General features: G+C 44.9%; 1 protein-coding gene across 1 annotated transcript; it reads right to left on the reverse strand.

The window, feature by feature from the left end:
* Window positions 1-9,194: 9,194 nt before the first annotated feature.
* DUSP16 (dual specificity phosphatase 16) lies at window positions 9,195-21,471 on the reverse strand (the record flags this gene model as incomplete). The annotated part of the gene is made up of 4 exons (XM_010166784.2): window positions 9,195-10,469; window positions 13,545-13,668; window positions 14,370-14,529; window positions 21,340-21,471. Coding segments are annotated over 4 exons (1,593 nt in total), but the record flags the coding sequence as incomplete, so codon positions are not given.
* Between the last annotated feature and the right edge of the window lie 4 nt (window positions 21,472-21,475).

Raw genomic sequence — 21,475 nt, forward strand, 5'->3', positions numbered from 1 at the left:
AAATGAAGCCCCCTGAAACGATGCCCTGTTTCAGAGCAGTTGAGAGACAGCAAGGAACTCAGCAGGTTTTCTAGTAGAGGCAGCAGAGTGGGCCTGGTTGTCTACTGACAACACCCCAGAGCTGTTGCATAGTTGTGTATACGCAGGTGTACGCTGCACGGGATATAACATCCAGCTTCCATCCTTGCCCATGTGTCCTGCAGTATTTTACATTTGGCTTGTTCAACAGCTGACATGAGACTTAACAACCCATGAAAAGCTGCTTGTCATGGCCATGCCCATGAGGGTCCTCGTTGTCCATCATGGATAGGTCTCTGCCTTCTGCCATCAGACACAGCAGAATATTTAGCAGATTTAAATAGCAGCTGCAGGCGTTTTTGTCCTTCTTGTCCAGATGATGCTGTCTGGAAGTTTCGAATGTGCGACATTCAGCCGTCTGCCAGACGGGATGGGGGATATCCCACACCCTGGTGTGCTGGAAGGCTATACCGGTGGGAAGATCCTGATACTGGATCTTGAGGCAGGGGCTAGGCTGCAGATGCTCTCTCCTGTAAAGCTTCTAGACATTTGGCTTCATGCTATTAAGTAGCAGATCAAAGCATTGCTCCTTGCAGTTCTAATGAGGGCAAGCGAATAGTATTCCTGTCCGAAAGCTGCAGGAGCAAGGGCTGCACATCGGTTCCTTTCTTATTTGCTATAAAACACCTAGACATTGGGCTGATAATGGGAGAAAATGCTTGTTCCTATGAACACTGGCCTTTAAGCTTGTGCATCTGCTGCTGGGCCTCCCAGCTAGAGCTTTCTGACCAGCAAGGGTAAGTTGTGAAAAATGTTAATAGCTTAATTAGAAAGAAATCAGAGCTGAAATGCGAAGGCCAACCTCTTCCAAAGCACACAGGTCATCACCTTCATTCCACGGGTGATAGTCTCTGTATGGGTACTGTAAGATAGCGTGCACCCTCTGACGGTTCTCAAACGATGGTTTACAGTTTTATTGAAAACATTGTCACTGTCTTCATTAACTGTTAAGTCTTTGGACCTCTCAGTGAGTGGAAGACATGTGCTGCCATGTCTTCTTGAGCTGCTGTTTGTTGCTTGGCTGCGCGTTCGTTTTGCTCTGCACACTGCTTTCAGCTTCATCTCAGATGCAGGTGATGCTCAAGGTGAAATTCTTGCTTTACTCCCTTTCCTGCTGTTCAGAAGGAGATTTGAGATGTGACTGGAATTACCTTTCTGCTCATGAATTTCCTTTTCCAAGCCAAACACTGTTGGAGAAGGCCTCAGGTATCTCTCACGAATGTACTAGCTGTTACTTCTACCACAGAGTTGGTCCTATGAACAGAGAATAATCTGGTGCTCCACTGAAAACATCTTTCTGCCCTTTCCTGCTTTCTGAGGTGGTGTGTGGTCTGCAGTGCAGGTAAGCTTCTTGACAGGCAATCTTCTGAAAAGCTGGAGAACAGGGCGAGTCTCTGGGTCTGCGGTTCCCTGCTGCCCTGAGCTGTTGCGACCCCCTCTTTGTGCTGCCGCTGGTTCTTGTGGCATCTCACGCTGGTCAGTGTGCTGCTACGTGTGCAGAGGAGTTGCTTTGTTGTTTCCGTTGTTTTTGTAACTTAATACATTGACAGGGTGCTAAAGTGCCAACCTGACTGCGGGGCACTTTCTGTGAAGATCTGGTGAAGGGGACAGAAAAAAGTTGTTTTCTAATAAATAAATAAATAAATCTGTATTTAAAATTAAATATATTTAAATATTTAAAGTGTAGTTTCCCCTCTTCTAAGCTTTCACAGTAGAAATACACCTTATCGTAGGCCCACTCATTGCATGACCCAGCCCTATCAGACCGTGTGCCGGTGGTTTCCTGAGGTACCATTGCGATGTCCCTCCTGTTCCCCAGCTGCCAGAGTGTATTTTGATTACCAGCCTCGTGGCTGAGCGCTCCTTGGTTTGTGGGTTATTATCCTGTTTGCAGACTTGCTCTGCTTTCAGCTGCCTACATGCTCCGTGTCCCGCTGCTCCAGCATTAAAACGTTTGGTATCGCTCGTTTCCAAGTGTGGTGTTTCGGCGGTTGCCTGGCTTGTCCTTCAGGTGCGGCGCAGCGTTCCTTGCTGCAGCGTCTGGGGACTGCACACACTTCAGAGTGGGAGCACATAGCTCAGCTTTACTGCTTTGTACACAGAACCCACCTTCGTGCCGTGGAGATGGCCAGTTCCTGCTGCCCAGGGGCTGCCTCTGCCCCGGGACTGTGAGGAAATGTGTCCCAGAATGAAAATAAATGTAAAAATGTGTCTGGAAAAAAATAGGGACCCACCAGCTTTCCCAGGATTCGGTGGGAAGACTGAACATGAGCAGCAAAGTATTTCTCATTTCTTTTTTTGTCCCCCACACTCACCTGCCTGTCAAAAAGAGACCATATCCTGAGAGATGCTTTACCTCAGTTCTTTGCCAGATGGTAGAAGGAACTAGAGCTGAGCATCCTGGGGCAGGTTGGCTTTCAGCGTGGCCCCTGCCCTGCCAGCTGCTCATCATCTCCTACCGATTCTTCGCCCATCACTGAATGGGTTAGTTTGTACTTCTAGTCCAACTTCAGCCTCTTTTCAGCTGGTCTGTGGTGCTTCTCTGGGGGTTGGTGGCTTGCTTTCAGCTGCCACAGGGAGGTTTAAACTTCTCCATAACATGAGCCTGCACAGAAAAATAGCTCACCCAGTGGTCCCCAAAGTCAAGGCAGGTCTGAGGTGGTCACGGGTGTGCTCGTACCTACAGCATTGCAGAGCTGGACTAAAGCAGGACTTCCCCTCCCTAAGGCAGGGAAGAGGAGCATTCAGAGGGCAATTCTTAATGGCAGCTGCCTAAAATAACCATTTTGTCTTTTTAAAAGCTTTGTATTTTAACAGTCCTCAAGGGGAAGCTGTGGAGATAATGAAACATGATGGCCTACTGTAAGACTGTAATGTGACGAGGCATTGGAACAGGTTGCCCAGGGCAGTGGTGCAGTCCCCATCTCTGGAGGCGTTTGAGTTGTGCAGACGTAGTTCTTAAGGACATGGTTTAGTTGGGGACTTGTCGGTGTTGGGTCAATGATTGGACTTGATCCGAGAGGTCTTTTCCAATCTAGTCGATTCTGTGACCACAGAATGAGGATGGCTGTAGATTTTGTCAGTACCTCACTGGGGGTGTTACCAGTGTAGGGTTCAAATGAAGCATTTCATTCTGTTCTCTTAATTCTGATGCAGGCTGAACTACCAAACGCAGCACTGCTGGAGGCTCAGTGGAACGTCACAGGGGTTGCTGAAGACCAAGCGGGCAGCTTTCTGCAAGGGGATAGCGAAGTTTTGGTTTTTAAAAAAGGGGCAGCTGCTGCAAGAGCCGATTGTTCCTTGCTGAGGGAAGCCCAGCTTTGAGAACATCCTATGATGGAGCCTTTTCCTGCAGGAAACAGGTTATTCTAATAAACTTTTAGAAAATGCATGATTTAGAGGAGAAATGCAGGAGAATGCTGTTCTCCTGGCACTGGGAAAGCAAAGCGTTGATGGATTCTCACCTGCTTCCCATGGGGTTCTGAACAAAGGAAGATATAAATGTATGGGGGGATTTTTCTTGTTTGTTTTTGTTACGTGATCTGATGGCCCAGCCTCATAGTTGCCTGTCACAGATCACACTTTGGCTTTGTCCAGCAGTGGTGCCTGGTGAGGGTCCCTGTAAACAGTGGGTGAACCCCACACCTCAGGGTAAGCGCTCCCTCCCTCTCTGCTTTGCAGCGTTTTATGTGCTGGGGAAGCAGCCCCTTCCCGCAGGGGTGGGTGGGTGGGTGTTGCAGAGGATAGAAGTAGCTCCCTTTCCTTTTGCATGTGTATTGGCTCTCACTGATATTCTCAAAGTGCAGAACTGGCTGAAGATGTCACAGCAGAAACACTTCAGCTGAGCTCAGAGCAACCCTTTGGGCCCGAGGGCCGGGAAGTTCTCTGGAGGCACGGCTCGAAGGGAAAGGCCAGTTGCAGGGCTGAGCTGATACATTACGAACACTGTTCCCAGATGTGGGGTTGTGTGTACAGCGTACACCAGTACTGGATTCTAAAGCTGTCATGTCTAAAAGCACTAGAATAACTCTGCTTCTGTCTCAGAAACGTTGAGAACAAATAGAGCCCAGCTAGGCGTTAAGTCAGGGCATGGCTATCTAATTAAAATGTCCAGGTATGCAAGTTTGGCTGGATCTCACTAATTTCAGATTTTAAAAGGGGCAGTAACAGCTTTATTAGGATTCCAGTGCTGTCCCCAGGAGAACTGCCAGGCCACTGTTCTGGACTTTCAATACCACCACTTTCTGGTAGAAATGAATTTAAAACTTGTGCTGTGAGTGAGTCAAAATGTGAGGGGCAGCTAGGGGCTGAGCGGGTAGTTTCTATAAAGAGCAACTTGCATAATTACCACATTTCTACTCTCTTCCTCCCATGTCCCCCACCCCCAGCAGCCCCCTCAAAAAGAAGTAGGGCTACTTCTATGATGAATCTTTGAATGCAGAAGAAGCTATGGTCCATGCTGGGAGCAGGCTTGACCTGTTTTCAGTCCACCCTGGGAATGTAACCGGTGGTTACAGCAAGAGCATGGTGACCTTGGGGACCCCTTCCCAGCAGTGCCAGTCAATGAAATGAAAATTAAATGTTGATGACTTGCATGAGACACGTTTCTGTTGCCTCTCGGGTTTTAACTGGAGATGGAGTTAGACCATCTCTGCACAGAGCTGTCTGCTGGCAAAGGCAAGAGCAGAGGGATGGAGGGAACAAGAGCAGAGCAAGTCCTGCAAAGCAGACGAGTGGAGTGGTGAGAGCTGAAGCCTGTACTTCAAAAAACATACCTGAAAAGGAACAAGCAGTTCATACGGGAGCTGGTCTGACCTGCTGAGATCAGAAGTGGACTTTGGAGTAGGGTGAGGGAGGCTAGAGCAGGTACATCTTAGAAGGTTGTCACATGAGCCTGACATCAGATCTAGTTTTGTGCATGGTGGTGGGATGGATGCAAGCTTTCTGTGTCCGAGGTGGTGGGTCTTGTTTGTGGCAGTGAGCACATGAGCCCAGGCAGGTTGTTGCCTGTGCTGTGAGCAGATGGCCTTTTCCAGAGAGGCCACAGATTCTGCATTTCCCTTTCTGGGATTATGTGTTAAAATTACCTTTTGAAAAAATGTTTCTGTTCCTGGACCGGAGTTGGAAGATGCCATTACACAAACTTACAGGTCTGGACTTTGTGAAGGATATAACCTTAGCAGCCATATTCTGCTGCAGGATTTAATTTCAGTGTATGCTACACTTGTGTAAGCTGTGCTCTGAAGGAGCCGTGAGCGGCACACCCCTCCCTCAGCGATCAGAAGTCGCTCTGAATGCTTCGCGACTGGTAGAATCAGTCAAAACAAGTAATTAAGCAACTAATTCAATTCTTCCAGTAAGAAGTGTGGGTGGGGAGAAAAAAACCCCATGGAGGTCATCCTAAGTAACTTAGCCAGTGTGAAATACTTGCTTCAGAAGGACTAGCACAGCTGCCTTTGGGAGCAGTTTACTCGCAGCACTGTGACATTGTGTAAAATGTTACTGCAGAGAAGTGCTGCTGCTGTTCGAGGGAGCAGAATCAGAGAATGGTTTGGGTTGGAAGGGACCTTAAAGATCATCCAGTTCCAACCCCCCTGCCATGAGCAGGGCCACCTTCCACTAGACCAGGTTGCTCAAAGCCTCATCCAGCCTGGCCTTGAACACTTCCAGGGAGGAGCATCCACAACTTCCTTGGGCAACCTGTTCCAGTGTCTGACCACCCTCACAGTGAAGCACTTCTTCCTAATATCTAATCTAAACCTCCCCTCTTTAAGTTTAAACCCATTTCCCCTTGTTTTGTCACTAACTGCCCTTATGAAAAGTCCCTCCCCAGCTTTCTTGTAGCCCCTTCAGGTACTGGAAGGCCGCTATAAGATCTCCCCGGAGCCTTCTCTTTTCCAGGCTGAACAGCCCCAACTCTCTCAGTCTGTCCTCACAGGAGAGGTGTTCCAAGCGGTTGGGTGACCAGGATCAGGTCAGAGGCTGGAACTGCTCACGGTGCTGTGAAATCACCACTGCTTGCGATGAGCACCCCAAAGCTGCCCAGCCTGTGTCATTCATCAACAGGCCCATAGCTGCAAATATACAATACACAGGGTAAGGATGAGCCCCCTGCTCGCCCTGGGTGCTGCAGGCAGGTAACACACACTCCACAGCCAGAAGCACACAGGCTCCTTCCTCAGCCGTTCTCTATAAACAGGTACCATTTCTGATTTTATTTCATCATAACATACAGGTAATGCTCATGACAACAAGAGGAGAAACTCACATCTCTCTGAACCATTTAACCAGCTTGCCATACACCAAAGAACATTATATTCATATTGAACATGTACACATTTCCCCCCTCGCATCTGCACTTTGCTTTCCAAACTTCTAAAAGCCATTTCCAGCATTGTTCAGGTACAGGACACGAGTTCAGACAGGAGACAGGGCACCAGCCTGTGCAGGACATGGGGTTAAGGCTTCATCCCATAGGAACCTGTCCCCTAAAAATACTGAGCCTACAGCTTTGATTCATTCAGTGACTACAGTGAAATCATGAGGAGCCAGAAGACCAGATTTCAGTTCCTCAGCAGGTGATAAACCAAATGAAACCCAAATGCACAGAGAGAAGGGAAGAGCACACCTGTGAAGGAACACAAAAGAGAGGAAGATTCTGTTTCTGCCTCTAGGGATTGATTGGTGTTAACCCCCATTAACTGATTTACATCAAAGACACAGGCTTTGACTGAAATCTGGCCCAGAGGAGCACTGCTAAACCCTTTACATACACCCATGCACACACAGAGCGTGTATGTGCTGAAAATAGCTGTAATGGAATCGCTTTCACTTGCTCTGTAAACAGAGCCAAGTGGCAGTATGGTTAATGAACACCAAGACCTGACAGTGTGCTGTCCCCCTGTCCCTTGTCTGGACCACCCCTTCTTCCAGCATCTCCTGCACACAGCACAAACCCAGTCCCTGGGTTCCCTTACTCCTGGTGCTGCCTCTCTCTGTGCCTTTTGCACTTTTCAGGATCAAGTTAATTGATGCTGTAGCTTTCAGTGCTATTTTCACCACTCCACTGTAGGAAATTAAAGTCACAGCCTAGCCACAAAACAAAACAATGACAAAAATCTTCTCCACTTTTCAATACAGTAAAACCTGAGATTTGAGTCACAAACTAGCTAAACTTACAGTAAAAAAAAAAAAACAAAACCAAAACAAACAAATTTTTTTTAAAAAAACCATAACCCCAGCTGCTGCCGTGAATTAGGGCTTCAGTTTGCTGCTGACAGTTTTTTTTTTAAAGCTGGTGGCCGGGGTAAGTATTTGTTACATGTGATTTACAATTTTCAGCTGCCTGCACTGACCTGGGACAAAAGAAGAGAGTTCTTCCCGACAGGCGTGTTCTGAGGGGTGCTGGGGAAGAGGGAGACAACACGTGCCGAGTTCCCCTCGGAGCAGGAAGGATGAAGCTTTATGCGGTGCCCCGGGTACCCCAAATCTCTCGTGGCGACACGCACGTAAAACAGCCTGAGCAGCAGCAGCAGCAGCCGGGGTGCCGCACACACAGGGAGCGGGAGGGGAAGCAGCTGGGTCGCTGTCACAAACAACAGGCCAAGGGCTGTGCCGAATCGCCCACGAAACACCCGCAGCAGCAGCAGGGAAGTGACAGCTCCTGCAGCTGGCGGGGTCCCTGGGGTGGCGAGGGCCAGGATGCGGTACCAGCCAGCGCCGCACAGCCACGGGTGTCTGCAGCCAAATGACGCAGCAGCAGACTGGGAAACAGACCCAAGGCCGGGACAGAGGACAGCGGCCAGGATCAAGCTCCTCTGATGCTGCGAGAGCAGGAGGGGAGCCGGGTTCCTGTTAGAACTTTCTCTTCTCAAACCCCCTTTCTTTCACACCACACTACGAGGTGGGCTGCTGGAGGTCCCCTTCTCTTTCCTTGGAGAGCCAGCCAGACCTCTCTTTCTCAGATGAGGTCAGCAAACCTCATGAGAAGCTTCTACCTTTGAATCCCTACCGTTTGGGTGAGGATGTTGGGATGGGAAAAAACCCAACCACTTGAATTGTCCCCCCCCAACATGTCACTGGAACCATATATGAAGAGCAGTTCCTTAATGGTACTGCTCAGTTAAGGACAAAACTCAGTTTTACCTTTAAAAACCAAAAAGAAGCCTTCAAGAGCCATCGATTGAATTGTCAACTGGCAAGAAAAGGATGTTGTGGTATTTTACCAGCCACTTATCTTGCTCTTAACCTTAACTATTAACCCCTCTGTTATAGCTTAGAAGCCACAGCAGCTACCCCTCTCCCAGCTTCATATCAAAAATACAAATACTGATTAGTTTATGTTGCAAAAGACTGGGGGGAAACAGTCATAAGGATGGTTCATTCATCTTTTTTTATGAATTGTTGCTCAGCCAACTGAAACACTTGTGCGTAGACAGCTTTAAAAAAAGAAATAAAATAATTAAATGTGGCTAGTCATTACTTGTTCACATTGCTTCTGAACTGACTACCAGCCCCTGGCAGCCATAAAGCCCTACTTTACTTTTTATCTTTTTGAGGTACTGGGTTTTTTTCTCTGAAGCAGCTCTCTAGCTAATCACCTAAGGCCTATCCAGTAGAACAATAGTTACACCAGTATTTACATCTGTCTGAACGGTGTGTTCAGACCAGCCTTGCTGTAACCAGTCCCTACGTCCTTTGGAATCGCTCCCGGTCTCCTTCCTTACAGGGAAAAAGGTCTCCCTCCAGAGGTTGGCTCAGTGTCAGGGCTAAGGTGCACTGGTGAAGACGTGGGGCACGAGGAGGGGAAAACAACACTAGATTTGATGGGTAGGAGCGTGTTTCAGTGGAACCAGAGAAAAGTTTGGATACCCATAGAGCTTCTTTTTTAGAAACCACTGAAAGGATGTGCAATCCGTTGCGTGTAATTGCCTCCTCTGTCAGGGAAAGGTCTTTGAAATGTTCTGCCCTTCTCCAGAAAAGGGGAGGAGAAAAACTCAGCAATACACTTGGTCTCCTGGGGCAGATGCTGGCTTGTTGTTTCTATGCCACATTGATCTAGTCACTGTGTTCACACTGAAGCCTCACGTTTCCCCCACTCCCCCCATTTATGCACAAAGTTTGTTCTTTTCAGATTTACAGGGACCACTCAAAGGCTGGGGGAGCAGCTGGAGGGGGAAGCACCTCCGAGACAGTCACACAAGCCTGCTGCCCCTCAAGACACTTCAATGATTTCCATGCTGCCTGAAAAGCTCGACTGACTGCCCACTTTCCCCAGTTCTTCTCTGGATCTGTTGTCTGACATGATGCTCTCCCCAAATTCCATCTGGCAGCTTCTGCGCTTAAACTGCTTTTCAAAAGAGCTTTCCTCATGCCAGCTCCGCCTGGAGTCACCCCGGTCCCCCTGCTTTGCCCTCCTGCGCACGGCACAGGCCTGGTCGCAGCCCGTGGGCAGCTGACTGCAGCTGTAGGCAGAGTAAGCAGCGCTGTTCCCGTAGATGGCGGAGGCAGAGTAGAAATGCGAGGACTCAGCTGCAAAATACCAGCTGTTGGTAAGGGACGTAGCCGATGTCTGAGGAGCCAGGATGTCCGAGTGCCAGCCTTTGAGGCCCAGCCCAGCAGCAGACTTTGCCAAATGCTGCTGGCTTGTGGAGAGGCCAAACAAGAAGTTCGTTCGGTAGTTGTCTTCCACGCTGCCGCTCCGATGGAGGGGGTACAGGAGTGACCGCTGAGTGGTGGCACCGCCGCCGGCTCTCCCCAGGTGCTGCCGTTTGCTCTGGCTGTCCAGCTGCCAGGTGTTCTGGGCCTTCTTGGGAGGGTTTGCTTCCTCTTTGTCAGGGCTGGTTTCTGGAGTCTGCTCCGAAACCTCCTGGACAGGGGAGAACTGACACAACTTGCTGCTGCCCTCTAAGGCAGCCGCGTGTTTGTAGTATTCCAGGGTGTCTTCGGAGGAGGCAAAGCCCTGAACCGATGCAGTCACACAGTTGCTACTTGCCGAGTAGGACACGGATTTGATATCCAAGGAAAAGGAGCGCTTCAGCCGGCTGCTGTCTTCCACCTTATCTAGGGAGACGTGCAGTCCGTTGATGCCCTGTACCAGCGGGCCGTCTTCCAGTGGAGACAGATGCCCACGGGGCACACTGCTGCAGTCTGTCGGCTTCGGTTCCACGATCTCGGAGGTAGCGGTGATGCAGAGCTGGTTAGTGGAGAGGCTGCTCTGCCCACCTTCTGGGACCAGCACGTGCTCGCTGCTTTTTTCCAAATGCAGAAGTTTCAGCTTACTAATATGTCCAGGCTGACCGCTCTGGTTCTTGATCTTCTTCTCAAAGTCCAAAAGCTGGCCCAGAAAGTTGAAGTTGGGAGAAATGGTTGGCCTCTTTTCTTTCACAAATCTGGAGAGAGGGGGACAAACAAACCAAGAATTAATTTAAGGACCTGCTGCTCAGACCTGAGATAACCTTAGAGTGACTGTTGTGAATGTTAACAACTCAACTCATCAGGATGCTTGGACTGAGGTTCAATCAAGCACAAGTAACTCAATGATGGAGTTAAATAAAGGCAGCTTTTAAGCAAGGTAATGCTGGATGCTCTCAATTCTCTGTAGCTTACTTAAAGGTAGCTAAAAAAGGGGAAAAGAAAGCATTTTTTTTAATCCCTTTGTGATGTTCACAACAAGGTTTGAGTGAATCATTTTCCTTATTTTACTTCACCAGTGTGGGATCTCTGCTACCTCCATTTCTGAGCAGAGTTAAGAGCTCCTCAGGTTCTGCAGGAACAGCACCCGCACTCCAGCCAAGAGACTTTGGCCTCCCCTGCACTGCAGACAGCAGACCACCTTCCCCACCATTCCAAGGGATGAAATTCCATGTTCCTTTCACCCTCTCATGCTGCTGTTACTGCAGTGAGCGTATCCTGCCCTGTTTATCTTTGTCAGGCAAGACAAAGAGCTCTGGTATACACTGACCTTATACAGCAAATGCCAGTGATTTCTACCACACTCTGGTATTGATACCAATATGATAATCAAAAAGAAAACCAGAAATGAGCAAATGCAACATTGAAACAAAACTGTTCTCTTGAGTTCTGTAGGTGCCCAGCAGCAAAGGGCAACAGCACTACCCAACCAGTGGAAGAGCAAACCGTGTTTGGAGTCCTGCAGGAAGCAGCTGGACTCGCGTATACGCGCTAATCTACGCACGTGCTGACGTACTCGGTTCAATATGGACAAGGTGCAAGTGCATATTTAAAATGTTGTCCTGAACCAGGACTCCAAATGTATGAAAGACTTTGAAGTACGTGACGTGACTTCTGATACACTTTTTCTTAAGTTGCCAAACGATACTAGACAATACTAGGAATAGCAGAGCTGATGTGATGACCTAGAGGATCAGGCTGCACAAAGTGACAGTGAAAACTTCCACCATGAAGTGCCAATGCTGCTAAATGGAGATAACTAGTAAGCCTCCTCAGAAGATATCTCCTAAGTCGATCTCCTAGCACTGAATTTGAGGGCTTCCATTCCAGCATAAGCAATCTGCTCGTAAGAATTCATACAATCTTCATTTGTTCTTTTCCAGCCAAAGCTGGTTGTACTTGTTACTGGATTTCTTATTTAAAGCAAGATCCTTCTGGTCAACACTGCCCTTTCTGGCCTGTGTTCTGGTAGCCTCCCCCTTCCATTTTCTCCTTGTCTCACCTCAAAATATTGGGCAGTCCTAAATTTAAAACTAGCTTTTTAAAAAATGAAAAGGTTCAAGAGAGTCTGCTGGATGCCCCCAACAAGATTTAAGGCTTTGCAAACTTTTTCATATCAAAATGCACACTTTTTTCCAATTGGAAAACATGTATAACAATTTTTGTGTTTGTTTTCCTTGTATCATTTATACAAAAGAAAATATTAAGAACATTTTATTTCCTCAGATCTGTCACTTCAAATAACAATGTCACCTTTTTATTTTTGTAATAGTGTCAGACATTTTATCTAATGACTTTCATTAACTCAGAGAGAAGTATTTTTCTTTCAGGCTTTGCCAGCAAGAGATCCCAAACCAAGGAGTGAAATGTGTTGCAGACAGTTCTCACTAAGCCGTATCAAAGGAAATACAGCAAAATACAATCTAAATTTCACAGTAGTTGTTCAGTATTAACAGTGCAAAGAAAAAAGGCCTAGGGTGATTAAGCCTCAACTGACACTTCTGGTGACAAAACAAACTAGAACTTAACGCAGAGATTTCACAGAGGAATTCAGAAGCAGCGCTTGACCAGTTCCCTGAAACACGTGTGTTTTAGAAGTGTTTAGTACTCCACAGCTCTAACCTCCAGACCACTGAGTTTTCACCTGTGCCTCCTAACCAGCCTGTTTCACCACATGTGTTGAAATGACTGCACAACACCAAAGTGGCAGCAGGCTCTAGTAAGAGACCGTGGAAAACTTCTGAAGGCAACAGGAGATGGTTACAGCTCAGGCACCTCTTACGTGCACTTTTTTCACTGCATATATGACTCTATTCATCAGCTTAAAAGAAACTGCCCCATGGAAATCACTCTCCACAAGAGAATATCAAATGTTCATCTTCCTGTGCTCCCTGGTGTTTTACAGACAGTAGCAGCAAACACACTGGTGATGTGGAAGGTCCTCTCCTCTCCACCTGCTCCAGCTCAACGGTTCAATCGCTTCTGCACCATACCTGTTAACAGCCACGTGTCAGCTGTGCCCACTGGCCCACAGAGCCACAAGAAAACCATCTTTTTCTCTGCAGCACAACAAAGCAGGTTGTTAAATGAAACTGAAAAGTCCTGGTAAACTGCAGTCACGCCACCTGGAACCCCATGAAGTGTTCACAATCCAAGTACAGAAACATGGGATTTGAAAGGTTAGAAAAGGGGGGTGGGGGAAGGTGGTCCCACAAAAATCCCCTGATGCCACAAAGAGCCAATATTTAAAGTACTTTCTGGTTGAGTTTAATAGCAACAAAGAAGCTTTCTTAATTCCTAAACATGTCACCTGCAGGCAGTTCTTTGAGAGCATTACCAAATAAACTGCCATCAACAGCTCCAGCCCAGCATTTGCCCAAAGCCTGATTATAAATATCCTCAGTTCTCTTTCTTTAACTCTACCCATTCCATTCTCTCTCTGACTTACAAGATATGGTTATATGGGTGGTATATGTGATATTATACGTGTACATACACACATCTTTAGTGAGCAGTTTAAATTCTACCACTCAGAGCAAAGACCATCATCAGCATTTTGCAGGTGGGCAATTAATATTAGCTGTGTGATGTCTACACAACACCACTGATTTGTTTATGGAGGAAACCTACATTTAAAACAAGAGTGTGCAGAGTGAGCTACTGGATAAAACAACACATCTGCTTCTACCCTTGGTCGTACAACCTTCTATCATTCACCTTAAAAACAAGCCAAGAGGCACAAGAATTAGTATGAAGGGAAACTTTCTCCTTACCTGTAGGCTTCATCTAAGGACATATCCATTCTCTTCATGATATATGCAATAGCGATTGTGGCAGAGCGAGAGATTCCAGCTAAACAGTGCACTAACACACGGCCATTTGATGCTTTTGCTTTTTCTGCACAGCAAAGAAATTGGCAAGCGTCACACTCGGCAGCTTTACACCACGATGAAAAGTTTGCAAAAAAAGCAATCTTAGTTAAAATTGTTCAAAACTTCCAAATCAAATGCTAACTGCAAATCTCATGGAAGCTTTAAACAAAAATCACTTATTTTCTCTAGCACTGTACAGCATTCAGTATAGAAGCAGCATGCGACCACACACAGGAAGCATCCTGCAGTTACAGAGTACTGCGTTTCAGTGTGCACATAAACAAACCGATTTCGGTGTCTGGGAAAGGTGATTGTTTCTCATTTCATATGCAAGTACAAAGCAAGCATTCAGGATGGAACAATCTGGACAGTTCAAATTTGGCTAGCTCACTTTTCAAAGCTAAAGGCAGGATGTGTATATCCAATTTTCTAATTTCTAATTTTCTCTCTCTGCAGGCATATATCGGGTATCTCCAGGTTGCCAGAAAGCAGAGTTGTGCTTTTAGAAAGTGTCTTTGTTCCTCAAGTGCTGGAACACACAGTGGCAGAATCTCCGTGCGTTATTTTGCTTCTATGCTTATAAAGCGATCGTGATCATGTACGCAGATCCTTGGGGTATTTTCATACCACCCAGAAAGCATTCAGGTCTTCTCCAGCCAAAACATGAAGGCAGACACACAAAGGAATCCAGAAACTGGTTTTAGAGAATTTAAATTTTCTTCTCACCTATAAAATCAACTGATTTATCCAACCAAGGCAAAATTTTCTCACAAAAGCTGTCGTTCACAGGCACTCTCAGGAAATGGGATTCCGGAATAAAATCAGGCTTTGGACAAGTATTGCTGGCGTTTAGTACATAGCCAATGTCATTCTGCTGCATCAGCTCCTAGGAAAGAGAGAAAGATTAAGCCTGGAGGAGTCAAGTGGTACCTTTGGCACATTACAAAGGAACTATGAACCCAAAGCACATCATAAAGCTACAACCCAAACTGGAATTCACGTTGGAATTGTTCTAGTTGTATTAGGGGCATTATTTTTCAGGGGCGGGGAGAAGACATTTCCTCAGCTTTTAATTCTTCAAACAACTTTTAATGAGATGTCCAGTGTGTGCAAGTAAGATATGGACTGCAAAGCCCATGCAAACAAAGTTAACAAAGAACAGAAATAATGGTAGAATACCTTCTGCTACTAGTATGAAGCATCACTTCCAGGAGAATGCATTTTTTTGCTACTTTGGTTTCAATTCTCACCATGCAAGCTGACAACATAACCAAACACTTCCCACATGTAGTTTTCTGGATCACATATCTAAGTCTGAAGTTGCCCCATCACAGATACCAGTGAGAAATACGAAATGAAACTGATGCCTCCTGCAGTCACCTCTTAAACTATCTGGGACTTCCTCATTTCTAAGGCAATGGTGCAAAACTCACTCAAAACCTTGAGAGAAAGAGCTGAGTAAGAGTGAAGACCTTGAATTAGATCTTTTCACATAACACTATTTGCAGTTTTATAGGAGTTCCGCTTTGTAGTTTACAATTCAATTGCTCATATTTCAGTTTTCAGTCTTTAGTCCTCTTGCACCTCAGAGATGAGCTTTTTAAGTAAGTCTTTGCATGACTGCAAATAAAAAAAGAGACACCTCTTCTCTGCACCTTGCCATACTCTTCATATTTAGCGTTGTGCAAAGTAGGATCTGATGCAGTAGATAACTTAGTGCCAAAACGTGTGAAACAAGTACAAGAGAAGTAGAAATAGCTCTACCAAAACCATCCAGTCTCCTGCAAGTAAGCATCTTGCCACAGCAAAGCAATTAAGCAGGCTGGAGTAATAGTGATCAAACAACTTTTCTGGTTCAGATATGATTTGGCAGCAAGTGACACGCAGTGCTGGACAGTAGTTACACTGAATACAAACACTGGGGAGCTTTGGGCCAGATCTCTATGGAAACTAATGTCTGAAACTAAACTGAAACAGAAAAAAAAGCAAAAAAAAAAAAAATCTGATTTTAATCCTTTTGCTTTTATAGCAATTATATTAAAAAAAAAGTTATGTCAGTCCATGGGAACAGTGGCAAGAATGAATTCTTACACTGCAGATTTCAATTGGAGGTCTGTCAGTATGAAAATAGAGTCATAAAGCCAAACAGTTGCTTCTTCCCCATACATATTTTTTTCTGCAAGCATAAGAAAGTTTTGGCAAGGAGAAACAGGGATATGGCTAGTTAGCTGAACAGACAGAACTCTTATCTTTTTCAAACCAGAGCAGTTTAAATACTGTCTGATATTTACTATACAGGTACACCACATGTATGTTACAGTGTGCACGTAGGAGGGTTGAATACTCACACAGATGCATGCGTAAATTAAATGTTCAGTGAGAACAAAGGACTGCAGGGGAGAAGAGAATCTACCTCAGTCATTTACAGAAGGAAGCGTTACAATTGCTACGGGCTGCATTTTAGACAAGGAATTTACATGAGTCTCTGCTAGCCAGCTGAATTTTCTTATCTGGAGCAAAATGAGCAGCTCCTCCAAACTTTCACCCAAAGTCCCTCACATCAGCACATTCAGAGGTGCCTGAAGGTGTGGGCAGCTTAAACTAATGAACATATATTGTATCATAAACATACCTATCCAAGAGGAACAGATGATGACCAGTTACTTGCAAAGCAAATAATCAGAAATATAATTTGCAGCAATGGTAAAAAAATAAAGTATGTATGTAAAGATAAGTTCTCAGCCTCACTGCTTCTTACCCTGCTAGTTTCCTAGGTCGTGCTCCCAGTAAAGCTCAGCTTGTCATCAATGACAACAAATTCCAGTATGCCACTGACTTCCCCCTCTCCCTTCCTTCCCACCTCCCCAGCTCAACCAGCAAGCTCCCTCCAGCCCTGCATGCCTTTCGCAGCGACTGCATCGCGCCTCCCTTTACTGTATGTAGCTCTCACACATCAAGAGACCTAAAAGTTTAAAAGCAGCAGGGCTGTAAGGAAGTAGGGGAATATTTTGAATTCTCCAGAGAGGGAAGGTATTGGGAATGGGGTTCTTGGCAGGGGGCACTAGCTACCACTAAGCCTGTGGTATTTTACATGTGCAAGGGAGACCCCTGATCCCCAGCATCTCTGCCTTGCTGTCCTGGGCGACACAGCTCTCCCCTGCTAGGATCCCAAGCTCTTCAGCATCAGCTTCCATAAAATAAGTATCTGCTTTAGATCACTGAAATGCTGCCCTCAAACTGCTGTCGTTGCGTAAGGGTGAGCAAGGAACAACTGGAACAGCAGGGACAAAAGTACCTGCAAGTCATGAACATTCTCATCTATAAAGGAGGGAAGTGATGAAGGTATCGCTAACAAATGGATTGCCACGGTGCAAGTTTGTTCAGAATACAGCTAAGGGGAGGCTGATTAATTTAGACAAAGAATAGAAAACCTTATTATTTCTTTTAAAGCATAAGCACTGGTGGACTGCACAGTCCAGCCATCACAATTCCACAGTTATGCAAGGTTTTTGATGTGGAATTGATTATTCAAATGGGAACAAGAAGGCTGCACATGCCAAGTCTAAAATCTCTGAGCCAAAAAACACCCACAAATGTGTTAGTGCTTGTCTTTGAGACTCAGGGTAAAGAAAGAAGTTATGCTTCCTTCTGTTCTAAAGTATCAATCGTTCCCTGTGCAACACGCTCCAATATAATAACCATAACAGTGCCTTCATTGTAAGGCACCCAAGAGGAAGAAGTGAATTACGATGGGAGGAAGATCCAGAAATCCTAATACTAACAACTTTGTGAAAAGAAGGTAAATGCTCTTTTGTCAGCGTATTTACATTTTTTTACTTGTTTAATCTGAAAGCTAATGGCACCCTAAAATGTTATTTTGTTTCAGGAAATAAAATCCAGGTCTGGAAGAAAAGAAAGAGAATAGTTATGTAAGTAACAAAGCAGAAAGTTTTACAGTTTAAACGCTGGTACAAAACATGAGATGGAAGTTGGAGGCTCATTCAGACCCATAACCACAACACAATTTTTTTCCGTTATACTAACTTCCAGAGAGGACACCGTCACTGGGAGAATTCAGGTTAGAATTAGTTTGTCTCTTTCACAAAAAGCACTAAAGATCTGTAAAAGTAAGTACCCTCTTGCAATGCCACCAGTATATCATGCTGAGATAACCACCAGTGTATCACACTGAGACCCAAGAAGTGAAATGAACTTCTCAGTTAAAACTTTTATGTAGAACTTTTTAGTATTTCAACCCTGCAAAAAAAATATTATGAACATTTTCAGAATTCAGCATTTAGAAAGAAATCTGTAAGGCAAAAATACAAAGAATCTCATAAGACTTTTCTGAAGTAATCATTCATTTTGCCTAAGGACACAAACCAATCATTTATTTATGAAAGACACACAAACACAAAGCGTTACCAGCAGAGCTATTAATGACAAACAGCATTAGTATTCTTAAAAGGTCATAAATACATATTGTCCTGCAACAAGACAAGTATTTCCCTTTCCCAGAGATAAGCTTAAAAAGATCCTGAAAAGATTAGCTCATCTTTATAAAACATGCTGAAAAGTCGCATCCTCAATTGCCAGGTTGAACTGTAGTGCAGATTAAGGCTTCTTTTTGCAGATATTTTTGAGACATTTAAATTTTAGAGAAATCAGTATGTCTGGTCAGCGGGAGGAATAATGGGAACTCACAGATAGCATTTGATGGCAAAAATAAGGCCAACATATACAAGTACATCTTATAGTTTTGAGAATCTTACTAGATTTTTTCAGAAAATTATTCTTTAAAATCTGAACTTGAATTAAAAAAACCCAAACTATTCTAATCTTAACAGAAGGTTGATTTCTTGTTGCCAGTAAGCAACAAAGCAGGAAGGCCATTAAACCGGGTCATGCAGACGTAACCACTTACCACCTCCTGGACTGTCCTAACAGAGACAGAACTTTGCTATTTTGCTACTTATCCCTGTTTTTTGTTTCTCCCCCCTGCCCCTTTTTGAATGTTCTTCACGTCCCACCTTTCTTAGCATGTATGGATATTTGTGGGTACTCAATGTAGTAAGGGTCTTCTTCCTTGCTCTTCCTAATACCCCTGCACAGGATGCAGGCTTCCCCAGAAGCAAAGTGTGTGGGAAGGCAGCAGAGATCTGCCCATCACGTTTTGAGCATGCTGATCTCTAGCTACCACTAACTTTGAGTTGAAACAAGAACCAGATTAAACCCAGGAAACTGAGAACGGCTGATAGCTGGGAACAGATCGAGTGGATTCTAAGAGACAGAAATCATAGTTTGTTCCCACAGCTTCTGTACAGATATTAAAGAAGGAAGCCATTTCAGATTTTCCACTGGCAATCACTGAAACTGAAGAGGCAAGATAGGCTACCAAGACACTAAGGTCTACTTCAGTGCAGCAAACAAGTGATGTGCTCACAATAAAGTACTGCCTGCTCTTTCTTCAAAGCAAGAGGACAAAGGCACAAGCAACAACTGAAATTGTAAGATGTGGTTTTGTCCTTAATTAGGTAAGAAACCTAAGAGGTACCTTAGTCACCTATGGAAGAACTCTGAAAAGATTGACTGTCAAGGATGACACCAGGCAGTAAGAATTTACTGAACTTTCTGTGGATTGTATGCTGTGGGTTTTGTGGTTTTCCATTAAAAAAAGAGGGAAACTCAGTGATCCTTGATTGTAATGCCCCAGAATATGTGAGGAAGTACAAATATGACAAACTCCTGGGGGTCCTACAGTATCTGCAGCTGCAGTGCTTCCCAATATCTGATGGACACATGCTGAAATAATATCAAGATTGGAGATTAACAGGCATGAGAGCCACCACCAGGTCTAAACCCTTCCTGTAGACAGCTCTGTCACACGTTATAGGGCTGGAGGAGGTTTTAATTCCGGACCACTGCTACCGCTTGGATTCCTTTCCTGGTGAGGCACACATGCTGTGCCTGCACCCAGCGCCTTTTCATAGGCACCACTTCTCTGCCGGCAAAGGTAACAGTCTCGTGCATCCCTCTGGGATTATTCACCACTTAAGCATTGGAGTTCCAGACACATCCCAAATGAAGTAGCACATCTCTGCCCTGGGGGAGAACAACTTGCCCCCTCACCCCCAGTGACCTAGGATAGCACTTGACATTCACCATTCACACACTGAAAAAAGCAGCATAAAACCATCTGTCTAATACTCTACCATTTAAAGCAAGTTGGTTTTTGTTGTTTTTTTGTTTTTTTTTTTAATTCCTTAGTTCCTGGCTGTCTTTTGTCTGGGGACCACAAATTACTTTTATGGTAGGAACAGCAGTAAGCTGCTTTGACATCCATCATAAGGGAATCAAGTCTGAATTGATGACTTGCTACCTGGCAGTAAAGACACGGAAGATTTTAAAGGACAAAGTAAATGCAGTGACTGCTGACTCTCCTCCATACACAGGATTTTTCTGCGTGCTCTGTTAAAGCACAATTACCTTCTACGTGATTGCTTGCATGCCAAAGATCCCCTTAAAACAATTGTGAAAAATCCCCAAATAGCCTATTAATGGCCAGACTGGGACAGACTGAAAGTAGAAAAAAACAGTGAAAATTATGATAATGTCAAAGTATATGAATTTGATCCAATTACAGGACTATTAGGATAGTTCCTGTCTTAAGCTTTCTAAATGGATAAAAACCATACACATAAGCCTTGCAGATAATTAAGGCAATATGCTAGGGTGAGGCACTCCTCCCCTCTCCCTCATCCATGTATTTAATGCCAGCTCATGAAGGCTGTTGGAGATTCAACTAATGAATAGGACTGTCAGATAATACAGGATGCAAGAGGGCACATGCAGCAGAGGTAATACAAATTCCCTCCTGAAGGGACCCAAGTTGCAGACTGTAAGCAATATGAGTTGCTCTCCTCATGGGGGCAAACATCTGTTGATATACACAGGAATACGGACTATAGCAATTTGAGGCAAGCTCTTTTAGACATGATAGTCCAGCAAGTACTGTATCTGACGACTTTGCTGACTATTTCAAGTATACCAAAATATCCTGGGCTAGTCTATAGGAACAAAAATTATTAAATGCACATGTATTTAGAAACAGTAAAAATTTCTTAGTGCAGTGCTACTATAAAAGCTCACTTTAAATGACCCCTCTGATTGTCCAAGTCTGAACATTTTATTAGGTGTACAAAGATTGGTTTGCTGTAGTCCCTCATTATACAGTTCATGGTATTTAAGTGTTATTTTTTCCAGCACTTAAAGGAAATACTAAAAACCAGACAATCTTCCTTTGTCCTACTGTAACTATTAACATATTAAAATCCAAGACCTGCCAAAACAAACCAGTCAGAGCTATACACAGGGAACTACCTCACCTGCTGTCATGGCAGATTTGATAGTTTACTGTTGGTTGATAGGTTACTGAAGAAGGTACCATATCATCTGCTTTGAGATGAAGGAGAGAGGAGACCAAGTTTCATATTACATGACACGTGGATTAATTACATGGTCTGTATACCATTAGTTCTCACATAGCTTTCCATGGCTTGTGCACAGACAGCTATTATCTAGATCTACTGTAGATGTTTTATAGCTGAAATGATGCAGCATGAGAGAAGCATGGGTGAAGACACGTGGAGATGATATACTCATCCAAATAAACAACACGACACCCATGAACACTCACCTTGTTGAGGACATCCCGCTGACACCCAAGATAGAGATGAGGCAGGATTCTGGTTGGGCCAGTGTTGGAGACAGGTAGGCAGGGTTGAGAAATGCAAGTAGGGACAAGTGCAGATTTTCCTTCACAGAGACCAGGG

The sequence above is a fragment of the Antrostomus carolinensis genome, unplaced genomic scaffold (genome assembly GCF_000700745.2).
Source record: "Antrostomus carolinensis isolate BGI_N321 unplaced genomic scaffold, ASM70074v2 scaffold17694, whole genome shotgun sequence".
Lineage (NCBI taxonomy): Eukaryota > Metazoa > Chordata > Aves > Caprimulgiformes > Caprimulgidae > Antrostomus > Antrostomus carolinensis.